The 16,827-nt window shown below is 39.2% G+C and overlaps 1 protein-coding gene across 1 annotated transcript in view; it reads left to right on the top strand.

The window, feature by feature from the left end:
* Positions 1–11,695, top strand: part of DGKI (diacylglycerol kinase, iota) — a 461,461-nt gene extending 449,766 nt beyond the window's left edge. Inside the window, exons 32-34 of the mRNA XM_011941272.1 lie at positions 3,731–3,767; positions 5,460–5,559; positions 9,854–11,695. Of these exons, the coding sequence (XP_011796662.1) occupies positions 3,731–3,767; positions 5,460–5,559; positions 9,854–9,970 (254 nt within the window). The 3' untranslated portion in view covers positions 9,971–11,695. The remainder of the gene's footprint in view (positions 1–3,730; positions 3,768–5,459; positions 5,560–9,853) is intronic.
* The last annotated feature ends 5,132 nt before the right edge of the window (positions 11,696–16,827 follow it).

The raw sequence follows: 16,827 nt of genomic DNA, 5'->3' as shown, positions 1-16,827 counted from the left end.
TAGGTGTTATTGTTTCTACACTAAAAGTCACAGGGTACAGTTAAACTCCACATTGTCCAGTTAAAGCACAGCTCACCATTGGGCAGTGCAGGTTCAAATAAGGAGAAGAACAGCCTTGTCTTAAGCCTCTCCTGGCATCCACTCTCTATAAGTCCTTCCTTGCTAGCATTATGCAAACAGCCATCTTAAAGCAGGCCACGAATGATTAGAAAATGTACCTGTGCTGTTAAAAATAGCTGCCCATTCTCTTCTGTAGTCAGCTGGTTGCTACTTTTGCCTCTTCTTGTCCAGTGTTCAACATGTTCTGCCATTTTGTGATCATCTATGTTGATGGGAGAATAAGGAAAGATGAAATGAATTAAATTGATTATTTGAGAGCCATTCCCCAAATCTTTAATTGGCGTTTTTTTTTTTTTAAGATATTAATTAAGAGCAAAAGTTTCTTGCCTTGGTATTAGTGCCTCTGCCTCTCACCTCTGTCAGCTGCCGAGGATGAAAGGGTACAGAGGGAGGGAAAGTGATGGGTAGCCGCGGGCATGCCTGACTCACAGACTGGATCATCAGCTCTGGAATAATTCTGGGTTGGCTGCATTTGTAGTGATTCTGGTCACAAATTGTGAAGAACAGCTTTTTCCCTTGTCCCCACCTTCATATGGTCAAATTATTGCTATGCTAACCCGATTAAAATGCTTGAGGATCCCCTCACTTGCATAGAGGCTTAGACCCTGGATGACTGTGGACTCACCGTGACAAGGCTCTGAGAGCACTGAATGACAGTGCTGAATGAAGGAGAAAAGTAAACAAGGCCTCTGTTGCCTAAATAGTTGTGCAATTAGCAGTACCAATGGGAACAGAGCTACTAATGAGTCTAGGCTGCTCATATTCATGGAATTTCTTTCAAGAGGAGCAGATTAGAATGTTCTCTGAAGGTGACAGGCACTCTTTAACAGGACCATTGGGCACTTAAGCCCCTTGCTGACGTTGTAAAGAGTGCCCTGTTGGCAGCTAAATAGGCCTGAGGTGCTTAGTTCTCAGGACATAGAATTTGAGTCAACAAGTGGCTTCACATGTAAGTGGGAGTAAAACAACCCTTTCATACCACCTTCCTTCACTGAGGATCCCATATCTTGACATAGTGTGACCTGTATCAGGACAGAGAATAGGACACTTCATGCTATCTAAAGTTGAAGCAGTACCTATGGTGTACCAGGCACTGTTTCAAACACACTATGTGTATTGACTCTTTTCTTTCTTTTTTTATTTTTTGAGATGGAGTCTCACTCTGTTGCCCAGGTGGGAGTGCAGTGGCGCATTCTCAGCTCACTGCAATCTCCGCCTCCTGGGATCAAGAGATTCTCCTGCCTCAGCCTCCTGAGTAGCTAGGATTACAGGCGCCCACCACCATGCTGGGCTAATTATTGTATTTTCAGTAGAGACAGGGTTTCACCATGTTGGTCAGGCTGGTCTCAAACTCCTGACCTCAAATGATCCACCCACTTTGACCTCCCAAAGTGCTGGGATAACAGGTGTGAGCCACCATGCCCAGCCCTCTTGAACTCTCAACAACCCTGTGAGATAATTATTATTAATTTGACTTTATGTGTGTGATAACCAAGGGCTGAGAGATTAATTAGACTCGGCCAAGACCTAGTCTGTAGTAGAGCTGGGATTTTTAACCAAGAAGGGATGGCTCGAGAAACCTCACCCCTGGTCACTGTCCTGTCCTGCTCTGCACTTTTGGGATGTGTGTGGGAGGATGAGGATCATTATTCATGTTTTCTTAGAATCACAGGACCAAGGAATAAAGAGCCATGAGTTAACTCTTTATTGTTTCCTTAATATAGGGTAGGTGCTAGAAGGATACAAAAAACAACTGAGGTGTTCTTATATTCAACAGATATAGAAAAATTTGTTTATGGAAGGCATGTATTCAAAAAGTGAATACATAGTATGAGGGTAGAACCAAATAAGTGTTTTGGGAGTTGAGAGAAAGAATACATTCCCTCTGTCAAAGGTCATCTTTTGAGAGGACCTTGTCACAGACTAGCCTTTGAAGAACATATCAGATTTAGACAGGTGGCTATTCTGGGTAGGTAGAGCTGGGAAAGCCTGAGAAATACGTGGTTGAGTGTGCAGTTACCACTTTAGCTTTTGTGAAAAAAGAAAATGGAACCCTGGGAACAAATTGAGGAAATGTAGTTCCAGATGAAGGACTGTGAGCTCCAGTGTTTAAATACTTGGAAGTAAGCGGGAGATATGATGTATTGGAAACCTAGAAATCTAGATAATGTAAGACCTTCTTATCTTTCTTAGTAACTACTTCTGCATGCTAATAATGTTCCAGGTAGATACCTGTTAGGAAGTCTATTTGTCAAATAGGACAAACCAAAAAGACAAATAGGAGAGACTTTGTAAGAGAAGATTCACCTGGTCCCAGTGAATAGCAGGTGTGAAAAAGAAGAGGTCAAGATGATTTGAATGACCAGGAGAATTGTGAAATCCCATAACATCTCTGTTATATTGTCCTTGGCCAATGACTTTCATGGTGAGAGTGATAAGCTCTTCCACCCCTTCTTGCTATGCACGACAAGTTAATTTTTAATAGTAATGATATCCACCGATAAAGAGAGCAAATCCCCAGGATCATCTTTCTAAAGACTAAAATACTCAATACCTGACACTTACAAGCATATTTATTCATCCATTCAACCAAATACTTAAGCATCTGCTTATCTTCAGGCTCTATACTAGGCACCAAGGAATGACACAATGCTAGACAAAGCATGGGCCAAAACTTTAAGGGGTTTTCTGGAGTCTAGTTATAGGGAGAGATAAATCAGTAGGTTATTTTAAAGTAGTTTGTTAAGTGTCATGATCAGTAACATGATCATATATCCCCCCTTGTCTGGGGTGGTCCCCACTTGAATTATAAATCCTATTACCCATTCAACTATAGGAAATAGGGTCAGTACATAAAGTGAGGGATTGTATAGGCAGGTGTTTAATAAGCTGCTTGAAGTGGGATCATAAAGGGCTTTATGGGGAAAAAAAGTCTCAGCTGATACCCACAGGCTGAAGAAGGCAAGAGGTGGCAGGGAGAGAAGCAGTGGTACAGAGCTAGAAAGGTGGACATTCCAAGCAGCGTTTGTAGACTGAATGGATTAATTCGTGAACACATAAAACATTGTGAAAGGGAAATTCACAGAATATTTCCATTCCTAAGGATGCATCTATAGTCATTTGATGTATATGCATAGTATTTGAGAAGGGAAATTTTATAAAAAGTGAAATTGTACCCTAGATGATATATATAATGTTGTACAGCCTTAATATTATGCTTCATGAGATGCCATCCCAAGCAACTTGTCTGAGAATGAGTTATGGCCCTGATTCCTAAACCCCACCTGATCTGCCCCTTTCTCCCTAGTTAGCCACTTAATTATTTTTCAGTTCTATTCCAATTTTATTTTGTAAACTTGATTGAAAGCTTCTTGACAGCAGAGACCATACCATTCTTTTGTATCTACCATTCTGTACATATTGCTTCATGGAGACTGGGAGTTTGGTAATGAGGAGGTAGAGGGATCCTTTTATTTTTCTTTTTGTCTTATTATTCCTATCCCCAAATTTAGCTTTCCAAGGCATTTTCATTTTGTGACTATAGATTTTCTGTTAATGTTTAGTTTTTGAGCTTATTTTTTGACGGTCATCTTGCTTTCTTCTTATTTAGGACCTTCCGAGTTATTGGATATGGCAGACAGTGAAACGTGAGTGTTGCCTTTTATTACATAGTCTAGGTTATTTTCTTCAGAACATATCTGGGAGAAGAATGTAATCTATAGGGCATATCATAGGTAATTTTAATTTAATTAATTCAAAGTCCACTTTCAACTTTGTTCATAACTGTGCAGGGCTAATTGCCTAAATAAAAAATTACACAATAGAAACTGATGACAATTGTCATAATGCTTGCCTCCATAGTCAGTGCTAATCATCATTTAGAGCTTGCTTCAAGCAACGTACTTCTGCACTGGTGCATCTTGGAATGCTGAGAAGTCTAAATAATTACACTTACCTTTTAATGTACCCATCACATTTGTTCTTTCTCAACTGGGGTTTCTGAGAAAATGGGACCCTACTGCCCTGAGGCATTATGCACATGTAATGGCATAACTTCTCTCTGTTAGTCTAGAACAGCACAAGTTATGAACCACCACTGAAGAACTAAGAACATAGTCACTCTATCTTCTGTCTTCTGTGGTTCAGAGAAGGGATCCCGATTGAAAAAGTCATCAGCTCTGGGATGGTGTCTAAACTGATGATAATGTTTGTTTTCAACCTTATTTCTAAAGCAGCAAAATAGTTACTCCTCCCCAAACAGGAACAAAGTTAGGCTGTACAACTAATCCTGAAAGCCATATTTGAAAAGGTATAAAGATGAATTGGTGTGGAGAGGAATGAGGTGGTGAGTAGCTAAGCACGTGGGAAGGAGGAGAAGTAGAAATGAATAGAATGGAGGACAAATGAAAAGCAGTAGAGCCGTGGAAGAAGCTGTCTATCACTCCATAGAGCTGGTCCACAGGCCAGCACATCCTATTTGCAAGATTGTAAGTGGTGCCATTACTTACTCCATTTTGCCTTCTCTAAAGGCTACTGTTGATTTTTCCTGAAATACTTTGGCATTAAGCATCTTGGTGCCTTTGGGCTCAGGATAGGAATACCCTCCTCCCTATAGAGCCTGTCAGTGATGGGGAAATAGCCAGTTTCCCTTGTCCCTTCCCACACTGAGTGGCTGGCCTCAGGCCTGCTGCCTCCTGGGGAGAGCCCTGGCTCTCAAACTCTCCCAGAGTCTCACTGTGCCTCTCAGATATCCTCTGTGGCTGCCCACTCGTTCCACCTGCCACTCACACAGAATCTAAAGTGGATAGAGCAGAGTGGGTGTTGGCCTGGCGTTTTGAACTTAGGTTCTCAGGAGATACTCCACTGTAGGCCGAGTGACCATCAACCAAGGGCCGTGTGCTGTGCCTGAAGGGCCAGAGGTGCTCCACGCTGCTCCCTGTTCTTTCACCCAGTGCCTTTCTCACTCTACTCATATGTATGCACAGAGAGAATGTCTTCAGTGTTCAGGTACATCTAGACAATTAGTCTGTTTAATACTGCATTGACGATCACCTAAATCAAATGGTAGTAGCTTCTTTAAAAAATTACTAAACCTAGTTAATCAACACTGTTTGGAAAGGGGGCTGGAGTCAGATATTATGATCTGACTAGGTGATGACTAGCTCAAGGAATTTTTAGAAATCCCCTTTCCCACTTCCCCAGAATGTACACTACAGCCAAGATCTCAGCAGCCTATAGGGAAGGAGGCTGAGGAGCACCCTGACATCAGCTCCCCTCACCCCATCCCCTGCTGCCTCCAACCCCTTTATGGGTGGTTTCCCGTTTCCTCTTTGATTTAGGGGTGAGACTGCACTGCACAAGGCTGCCTGCCAGCGGAACCGGGCTGTGTGCCAGCTTCTGGTGGATGCAGGAGCATCTCTGAGAAAGACGGACTCCAAGGTAACTCGATGAGTGAGTGCAAACATCCTCCCACTGGGCGAGATCGCAGGCACTGTTGCCTTTGCTTGTGACCATAGCACGGACATCCTTTCTGTGCTTATGGAAGTGCCTGGGGCTTTGGAAAAAGGAGGAAAAAATAGAGTGCTTCATTTAGAGAAACTGTGATTTAAATGTATAAGCACAAAGGGAGGGCGTGTGCTTGCCTATGGGGCTTTATAAACCTCTGAACACGTTGGCCTTGGGACATTGGGGTTGTCCTACTGAACGCTAGCAGCCAAGTCGTGGGAGTTGAGGTCCGAAGCCCAAGGAGAGGGGTCAGGACCATGTTCAAAGATTTTGGCCTGACTACTGAGAAGCCCCTTTGGGGTTTTCCTTCAGTACTTACTCCAGCGTGGTTTAAATTCTATGATTTATATGGCCCCTTATATGGGTGCCAAAGGGATTATTTCCCAGCTCCCAGGATGGTGGGCTCTGGCTTTGAGATGGTCGCAGTCTTAAATCTGGTGTGTTTATGTAGTTCTTCATTTTAAAAAATGTCTTTCCGTTTGTTTTCTAATATTCTCTAAACGTTAACCTCAGAAATTAGATAGCATGGGAATTACTGTCATTTATAGCTATAGGAGCTAAAAGCCTAGAGAAAGTTACACATACCCTTGGATCAGTAGCTGAGCCTTAAATTAAATTGAGCTCTTTTGACGCCAGTCCAGTGTTGTTTCAGCAGGTTGGTGGTTCTCATTTGGTGCCAGAACACGCTAGCCACATAACAAAATCGGTTTGTTTATGGAATCTGTTTGATTGAGGTACAGTGATTCCTGTGGCACTTGGCTAGAAATGTGGTTGGTTTCTCCACAGCAAAAGTTACGTAAATCTGAACTTCAGTGTCCACTTTCTTATAACTGTCTTAATAAGAGGGCAGTGAGGCCAGAAATGGGGAATGTGACATGTGTGCCAACCTTGATAGCATCAGCTGGCAGAGATGAGGCCTCAGGGGAAATTCTGTTTAGAAGAACTGAGAACAGGCTGCACCACGAGTTGTTTCAGTTTACAGAGAGCACCCAAGAGAAAGGGTTGAAAGATAGAGGAAAGGAAGAGTTGTAGCTTAGTAGAGTTGACCCAGGGCTCAGCCTATAAGATAGGAGAGAGAGAGAGAGAGGAGTTAGTTTACATAGAAGATCAACCCCATAGAGCAGGGGTGTCCAGTCTTTTGGCTTCCCTGGGCCACACTGGAAAAAGAAGAATTGTCTTGGGCCACACATGAAACACACCAACACTAGCAATAGCTGATGAGCTGAAAAAAATAAAAATTGCAAAAAAAATCTTGTGATGTTTTAAGAAAGTTTACAAATTGTGTTAAGCCTCATTCAAAGTCATCGTGGGCCGCATATGGCTTGCAGGCTGCGGTTTGGACAAGCTTGCCATAGAGGATTCTGATAAACTCTGAGAGTTTTAGAACACTCTCAGTAGACTCCAGGAAAGAATGAACCACTTAACTATAGAAACTTACAGAGAAGAATCTTAGTATATAGTTGAGGCCTTCATTGCGCAGGTACCGAGTAGCTCAGGTTTTGGGCCCATGATTGTAACCATGACACATAGATAGATTACTTAGAAACCTAATTAATGGCTTAAGCTCCATTAGATTTATGTAAGTGATAAGAATCTGCCTATGTGTAATTTTTTCCCTGGGGCTTCCTCAATCTGCAGTTCACTTTATGAAATAACTTTGCCTCCCAAGTGAACCTCTTTCCTTTCTGAGCCAGTTGTATTGCATAGAAGTCTCCACTTCCCTGGCAGCCCATGAGCACCCTTGCTCTCTGACTGAAATCCCTGGCTGCCTGGGCATATCAAACACACTTGAGCTGTGTCCTGGTTTCTAGTGATCTGTTACCTGTCTGGCTAGCTAACTGGGTACACTATTTCAGATGGCAGATAATTAGGTTGGTGTAAAAGTCATTGCAGTTTTTGCTACTAAAAGTAATAATTTCTCAATGTGATGTTCTTCCCAGATGTTACTTGCACTCAGATGTTTGGATGTTTAACCTGATTGGGAAATAGACGACTTGTAGTCAGGATTAATGGAGCCAGGTTATGGGGTAGGGTTGGTCTTGCCGGGGCCACTCAGACCGCAGCAGGGCAACTGCCTCTTTACCACACAAAGGCTGGTCCTACACTCAACTCAGATCATTTTAGAAACAGAGAGAAGCCATGAAAAAGAGGGTCAGACCGAACAGGAGTCAGGAGACCTGGCTCTTGAGCAGGTCTTCTTTTTTTATCTTTCTAAGTTTCTGAATCAGATAAAGAACTCAATGTTCATGGAAACTTGTTTCTACTTTGTGTTGTGTATGTATCTTTTCTTTTTTTAAGAAATAGCTTGTTTTTATAATTATAAACCCCTCACATATGAAACACTAGTTTTCACATAGAAAACTAGTAATGTAGGAAGACATGCTCCAAAAAGCCAAAAATTGCTGGAAACCTCACAACCTGGACCTAGATGTAATTAAACTTTTAATGATCCCTCTTCACATGTAGATATACCTGTTTTTCTCTCTCACTGTTTTTAACTACATGAAGTCATACATACATGATATCATATAACTTTTACTCAACGTTATATTCTAGAGATCTTACTACATGAAATAATGTAGCTATATTTCATTACTTTCTGAGGATTTTTAAATTTTGCCATTCTGTAACTTGATGCTAGGTTGAAGTTAACTGTGATAATTACAACTGAAACTTCTCCTGGAATTTTTTGGAGAGAAGCAGCATCCTGAGAATTTCTCCTATTAGAGATCAGTTCCTCAGAAATCAACTCAAAGGCCCACCTCAGCCACCTCTCTGAATATTTGAAACCTGGAAATTCCAATCTCATTATTATGGAAGTAAAGACACAATTATCTACTAAGGCTGCAAACAAATTGAATAAAAATTATCATAGGAACTTCAAACTGGTGGTTAAACTGCTAAATCTCAAGTAAATAGGTAAAATTTTAGAAAGATTCTAAAGCCATTGTTACTTCCCTTTTATCCTATCCCCAGTAGGCTATGTAGAGCCGGTTGGATTGAGGTCATCTGTATCTGTGGGGATAGCCAAGATGAAAGCTGAGAAGTCTGTGATAATATTTATAAAACTTGTGTGCATCTGTACATGGAGCTATTTCTTTGGTACAACAATCATGCCTCTACCCTTCCTTTGGAACTTAACGTAACATTTTAAATAGTTAAAACTATATATTGGACAAAAATTAGAAATTTTGAGCGATGCTAAGTAATTCCTACAGGCGATCAAACGAATGGACACTTTCTCCCTTTACTGCTGACTTCTTATTCAATGACCTCATTAAAAAAATATATCAATATGTATACAAATGTGTGTGTATATGTGTCTACACAAATGTACAAAAGGCATTATAGTAGTCTGTAAGAAATTATATGACCATTTAAAATGTTGATGTAAAAAATTAATGACAAAAATTTATGATATATTACTAAGAAAGTTTGTAAAACAATACATAAATGAATTGTGGTTTTTTTTTTAAAGAAAAATATGTATAGAGGCATGTAAAAGACAAAAGCTAGTTATCAATGGAAGGTTAGTAGTGGTTATCTTAGTTTGGTGGAATGATTAGGGATAGTCCTTGTCTTCTTTGTGCTTTTCAAGTTTTCTAAGATTTCTTTAATCAATATCTACCACTTTTGTATTGAGAAACCAGCTTAGTTTTTAGAGAGATGAAATAGCTATAAATTGGGGAGAACTTCACTGAAGTCTGAAACCAACAAAGAAACCTTTCAAATGTTTTATGACTATCCCTTCCTTTTAGTTTCTGCATGTTCATTTCCCAAGTTTAGAATAATAGGAAGAGTCCTAAACTAGAAATCTAAACGCCTGTCTCCGTGTTTTTAAAATTCAGTAATTTCTGTCTCCCTATCTTCCAGAAAGGCTCTGGGTTTCAAAACTCACTTTACCCCACTGTTTCCTCCTGTGTACCGTTAACCTCTGTGAACTTCTGTTTCCCTAGTATAAACCCCACCCATCAAAAGTGATAAACTCTTTCCCTTTAATTTACCAATTGCACATGTTCAATTTAATGATCATATAAGACAATAGATTTGAAAGTGTCTTATAAACTCTAAAACACCAAAAGTGAAAGGATCCTTACTAGCAAGTATCTTTGGGTAGCTCTGTTTCTGTGATTTTTGTTTTGTTTTGTTTTGTTTTTGTATTTCATAACTAGTACTTGTCTCTCTCTTTCTCTCTCTTTCTCTCTCTCTTTCCATTATTTACGTATAGGGTAAGACACCTCAAGAGAGAGCACAGCAGGCTGGGGACCCAGACTTGGCTGCTTACCTAGAAAGCCGTCAGAACTATAAGGTCATTGGTCATGAGGACCTGGAAACTGCTGTTTGACCCTGGTATTCGGGCAAAGAGAACGTGAGCAAGCGTATCACATCTGCCCTCCCTGCGATCGGGCAGCTCCCCTGGAAGAAGCTGATGGAATTCATATATCTGTCTCTCTCCTGCAAGAATCTACCTGAGACCATGCCACTAGTTTTTAAGGGCTACCAAGATGTACAACAGAACATGATAGCCCATTGAGAAGGAGGCAGGATACCTGGAGATTTGTGGAATACAGTACGAGTTCCACAAAATTTGATCCTTATTGCTTCCAGCAAGTAGCATGAACTTCTGTGTTCACCTGTATAATTTATTTTAAAGATTCAAAGGATGTTCGTATAAACGGCACTGCTCCATCCTCCCCCATGCATTGATTTATTTTTCCCTGTACCATACAATTCTACTGTAACTACTCATTAACTTTAAAAAAATATATTATCTCTTCTCTTTACATTCAGTCTTGGAAGACCACAAGATTGTCTGAAGGCCTTCTAAAACCCTCTGAATGTCCTGCAGAAATATAACTGTAAAACCACTTCCATTTCCAAGACTAAATATATCAAGACTATTTAGTGACTCTCTCTGCATGTCCCCACCACCCCCCAACCCTCCGTTTCATTATATAGGAGCTGGGAAGTGCCACATGGATAATGTCAACTTGTGTGCTATATCTCTGAGGAATGGTGAGGTGGCATGGGAGATGTCTGTGCTTGGAGGTACCTCAGAGAGGTAACCCAGGGGTCAGCCCAGGCTGCTGGGCTGTAGCCAATAGCCATGGAGGACTGGTTCAGCTTGGGCTGTCTGTACAGCTCCGTACTGCCTATGTGTAGCCATCTTTGCCTTTTGCTGCAATAGAAGATGAGCAAAGGATTAAATAGAGGCCCACAGCTAGTTTGCAGAACCACTCAATTTTAAGTGCTGTTTAAATTGCAGAGCAGATAATCATGTGTGGGAACTGTGGTTACAGGAAATGGAGCACTCCAACAATGTTTACTTCTAAACTTTGTTGAGTGATAATAGAAAGCACCCTAATTGACTTGAAAAAAACAAAAGCAAAAGCAAAAATAGCAACATATGTCAACATATGTCACTGAAGTAGAAAACAGTCATTGGGATGTTGCACAAAGGCTAATAACTATAGACTGTTGGATACAGTGGTGAGAGGGGCCCCGTTTTAGGTCTTTCTTTTAGGTTTTTGGTTTTTATTACTCCAAGTAATCCTTGACCCAAGGACAAAGGCTTATTGTATGAGTTCCACTGCCAGATTTATGGGATGCCCAGATCATTCAGAAGGATGCTTCAACTATTATTTGTCAGGTCCAAAGGTTGTACTTGATAGCCCCATTTTCTATGCATGGGGTAGTCTAATATATTATTTTATCTACTTTATTTTCCCCTTTCAGAAAGTCCTTAGTGCAAACTACCATGGGAATCTAGCCAGAAATGTCTGTCGGATAGTTAGAATTGTAACATCTAAACCTGCCACGGATCAAATGGTACTTACAGGTACCTCTATTAGGGACTCTGTGATACCTAAAATATCAAAAAAAAAAATGTCTGTCTTTCTGTCCGAATATCTACTTGACTTGGGGTAAGTCACAAATAAAAGTGGGCGTCCAAGGATTTTGCTTTTGGCGAAATCTGATGTCTCCTGAGCTTATTTTTATTTTGTCCTTGGACACAGCATAGTGCTTCCCTAATGTTTCTACATATGACCATGAATGATAGTGTCTCTACGTTTAATTTAAAGGTCTAATGGTGACATTTTGCTTATCTGAGTCACATTTCGGTAACATATCATTTTGAAAGTACGGCTATGATATACTATATTAAATAGGAACAGCCTTTCAGTGGATGGGGATTTTATTACCACAGTCTCTCCATAGTCATTTCAAAATCAAATTGTTGGTGGGAGGATGGATTAGGTTGTGAGTAATCTACTTCCATATATCAGCCTCAGAAATGGAACTATCCTTTGGATGTTACAGGAGACACTGCAGCAGATTGTTTCCAGAAGCTGGAAAAATATGCTCCAGGAGAATTTAATCACTGGGCTTTTGCTGGGGGATTTTTAGTTGGTGGGACTGTCAAGGAAATGTGATGACAGAAATATAATCCTTAAAGCAAACTGGAATCTGGCTTTGAATGGCATCTTCCATTCCCTGGATTGGGCCAAGTGTTTGGCTAGTCAGTTACCTAGCTGTTACTGCTGGGATGAAGAACTCTGTTTTCATCAACTACTGTCTCACATTTCTCTGTAAATACTTCCAAGTAGCCCAGAGAAAATTTAGGGTACAGGTGGCTATGGGCCAATTTCTAAATAGCTCCTATTGAAGACATAAATCTGTGGTATGGAAAATGATGAGTTAGTACTATAAGATTCCTGATGCATTTGGAAATTGTTTCAAACCAAAAAAAAAAAAAAAAAAGGCTTTAGAGTCCTGTGTTATTCATGGAGACCAATATTTGATATATTGCTTTGAAAAAAGCAAGTACCACTAGGACTTGGGATTTCCAAATTAAAGTGAGCAGAATAACCACACGTTTAATGGCTTCAACATTAAACCACCTCCTGTAGCATGTTTTAAAAATTGGTCCTGGACTTTAAAAAGAGCTAAGGCCTTATGGTCTAGGAGTTTCCATCTCAGCTTAAGTATACTGTATCCCTACTAATAGGCTATCAGGAAGTAGAAAAGTAAGTGATCTAGTCCTGGTCTGAAGAGCCACATAACTTTAACAGAGATAAAAATATGTACCTATAGAAATATCGTTTCTACAAAGCCTACTGAGACAGCACTGAAGAGGCAGCTAGCTTGGCTGACTCTGTCTGTTTCTGTGTGTCATGGCACTGACTGCTTTGACATTCCATTTTTAGGTGAGGTTGATAGAGGAATGGAAAATGAAGAGTTATTAAAAGACAACATTCTATAACCTGAAAAGTAGTCATTTTTGCAAGCTTAAATTTTAATATTGTGCATTTAACAAAATAGAACACAGTCATATTCAAGGACTTCATAAAGAATAAGAGAGAAGATTAGTAAGCCAAGAATGAAATAAATACCATGGCAGGAATTTTGCTTTCAGAGTTTATGTTTCCTCTGTAGATGTGATAACCAAAGACCAATGCAAGTTTTGAAACAGAATTTAGCTGGCAAATGGACAGTGATGGAAATTAGTAATGACTGATGGAAAGCCGTACGTACCTGTTGCTCCATATCCTTTCAGAATGGCCACTTTGGCAGATCTACCTGCGCTAGGAGCTCCTCAACATCCCTTCATTTTCATTTGGACCTCGTGAGAGTCCCTTTGCCTAACAAATTTCTGAAATTTATTTATTTACTAGAACCCTCATAATATTCATGACTTAAAAAACATAACACAGCATCTTTATTTTATTACATGTCAATTTTATTAATAATATTTAGGGGTTTTTTAGTTGTAAAAATGGCACATGCTTTTTATAAAATGTTTTAATACCACAGATGAGTATCACATCCACAGTCAAGGCATCCCTTTGTTCTGGTGTTGTGTCCCACTTCCCAAAACTAAATGCTGATGGACACTGTTGCTTGTACGTGATGTCAGAAATACTCCATCCATTCATACACAAGCATGTATGTATCTACGTATATACATTTACACACATATGTAGACATTTATTTATATACACATACAAGTATGTATACTATATTCATGTATATTGCCTAGGTTTAGAAAAGAGCAAACATTTTAAAAGCATGCTCATCATTTGTATATGTGTAGTGAACACCAATAGGCAAAGACAGGTTAAACAGAGAATTTCCATTTATTTTTTTGTTTCCACCATTGCTAGGCTTAGATCTGTCTTGGCATTACTACAATTGCATTTGCCATTTTCTATTACCTGTGTCATAAAATTCATGACCAAGAGTTCCTGTAATTGTTTATGTTGCCTTCCATGAAGCATAAAACCTACCATAGCCCCAAGACTTATCTATGCTACGTTTGGATTTCAAGTAAAAGAGAGTTCTTTCCTCTGTGATGCTTACACCACTTTACAAGGCTGTTTGTAACACTAACACTCAGTAGGTTGCCTAATGATATTTAATTAGGGCAGGCTACTGCCAGGAAGGTGTAGTAACTTCAGTGTAGTATGGGGTCTGAGCAGCTTGTCTTCCTTCCAGAAGGAGTAGCTAATGAAATCACTGAGAACAGCATGATATTTTATTCAATGATGCTATTTAAAAATGGGACTTTGTTAAAAGGGCTCATCATAACCATCAAATAAAACTACTAATTGCTCTATTTAAATGAATTATGTTCATTTTAGGAAAAGAAGCAGAAAAACATCTAATAAATTAGCCCTCTGATTAATCTTTAACACTTATTTAATATAAAATGGCTTCTGCTTGCATCTTAATTGAACCACCTTTGAATCTCTCAACTCCTTTCACTCTGAATCTCATACTCAGCTGATTAGAAGTCCTACAGGCCCTTCTCTGTCAGATCTCTCAGGTCGACTTGGACCCTACCCTTTTCTGTGTCCCAGTCATCCTTCATCTCTTGTCCCTCTAATTTTTGGGCCACAGCAACAGTCCTGTCCCTGGACTTTCTGCCTACTGCTGTCAATAATTTTGTCACACAGCTGCAAAAATCTTCCCCAGATATTATGCTCAAACTAGGTCAAAATGAAATTACCCTTTGGGACAAGTATACCTTTACTCAAAGGACACATACATGTCCACTGACCTTGATCATCTTATAGAATTATGGCAAGCATGATTCTGAAAATCTATCAGGTTTAGCAAATATCTGTCTTAGTCACATGAGGGTACACAATCATGGCTGCTGCGTCCACATTCAACAATGTAAGCCACCTGCCTCTTTGACGGCACTTGGAGGACTAGGTTATACATTTTACACTTCTGAGGGCTATCTGTGGATTTTACACTGTCTCCTCACAGCTTAATGAGAAACCTGAAAATAAGAACCAAGAAAAGAGTCATGCCCTTGGACAACCTGCTCTCCCAGGACACTGAGATTTACTGACCAGGTCCCAGAAAGAAAGCAGAAAAAAATAATTCTTAGGCTTTGTAGCATAGATTTTAAAGTAGAAATGTGAAAATTGGTATCTTCATAATGCATAGACTCCAGAGTCTATTTACATATGAATTCAGTTATGCATGTAATCATATGTCCATGAATCAGTCATACATGCATGTATTTAATCATTATTTGAAAAATATTTGTCACTCTGATGCAGGCATCATACTAAGGATATAACAATGAACGCAATAGACAAAACTCTTGATTTCATGAAGCTGGCATCTAGAAGAAAAGACAAATTCCAATGTGATAAGTGCAGTGCAGGAGAACCCCAGGGTGTCCAGCATGGGCTGGAAATTCAACCAAGGCTTTATTGTACCAGCCACTCATTAGCCAGCAATGATTTTGTTCAATGAAAACATAGGTGGGAAGAGAATGATATTTTGCATTTCCATTTTATTGGAGTCATAGTAGATTTCTAAAAATGTATCTGAAACTAAGATTTTAAAACAAGACTTAGAAACACTATTAAAATGAAAGCTAAGACTCACTTATTCTAGCTTTCAGGATAGAACTAGGAAAAATAAGCAGTTTTCAATGGGTTTTGACTAAATATAAAGAAGATGAAGTATAAATAATATGTAATAGTGGAGTGGATATCACAGTGTTATAAACTTTCAGCCTCTGGTAGCATTTAAACAGAGGATACCTGACCATTCTCAGGGCTGTTGTGATTAGGAATATGTGATTTGAGAGGGCTGAAATTAGATACTGTGATTTTTCAAAAGAAATTTTTTAGTGGCTTTGTTGAATGCAAGATTTTATTTAAAAATCTTATGAAAATCTTGATTTTTGATTTGTTAAACATTGCTTTATAACTGAGAATTTTTAAAATATCCAGGGGAATGGCATTAGTTATCAATTTTAAAAATTTTAAACTAAGCATGAATTTAAGAGCTAGTGAAAAGAAAACATGCTAAAAGGTGTAATTTAATTAAAAATACTTCTGGAAGCTTATAAATTTTGATCAGTATTCTTAGTCATTGTCAAGTAAAATTCTATTAGAAATCTGTCTTACTGCCCATCCAATATAAAAAAAGTGCTGTGGTTTGATATTATAAGAGTTAAGTGTAATCTAATATAACCACAGAAGAAAATTCTGCCTGTAAGATATTTGGGAGCCAAGTAAATGTACATGAAAGGCAATCATGGAAAACTCCTTGGCTTCTGCCACCAGCGTGGCAGCCACAAGGGAGGTCCCTACCCTTGTAAATAAGAAGATGGTGATCCAAGTTTTCACCCAACTTTTGAAATTTCAATATTTTGAGCCAAATGCCTTCTGAAATGGGAGGCTTTGATAGTGGGAAATACTGACATTTTCTTTTTCCTCAAGCCTTTAGTGAAACACACATGTAGTTTTTACTCTATAACAGTTTAAACAACTCAAATCTATACTGTTTATTAAGAACAATTTCAAGAATTAAAAAGTGCTTTAGCATTATAATGTATTGACACGTTTGAGCTTCAGCTGGGGTTCAAAACAATCCCAAGTAGGTGAATAATGCAGATAATACATTTTAGATGAATAAACTGAATCTCAGAGCAGTAAATTCAGCCTGTGCAGCTTCATATAGCAAATGATAGTGCTGCAGCCAGAACTGGGTCTTTAGAAATTACGTATTAACATGTTTTCTAAGTAAGTCATTTTCCATCATTGCCTTTAAGGATTTTTTTTTATCAATTGTTCAGATTTCCATAATATAGAAGATGCCTCCATGAAAAAAAAAATATTTACCTAAGGTTCTATGGAAAGAATGAGTTAGAAATAAGGGAGAATATGAAAT

This window comes from Colobus angolensis, unplaced genomic scaffold (genome assembly GCF_000951035.1).
Source record: "Colobus angolensis palliatus isolate OR3802 unplaced genomic scaffold, Cang.pa_1.0 Scaffold2, whole genome shotgun sequence".
Lineage (NCBI taxonomy): Eukaryota > Metazoa > Chordata > Mammalia > Primates > Cercopithecidae > Colobus > Colobus angolensis.
Note: the sequence above shows the minus strand (reverse complement) of the source record. Positions and strands in the feature narration are given on the sequence as shown.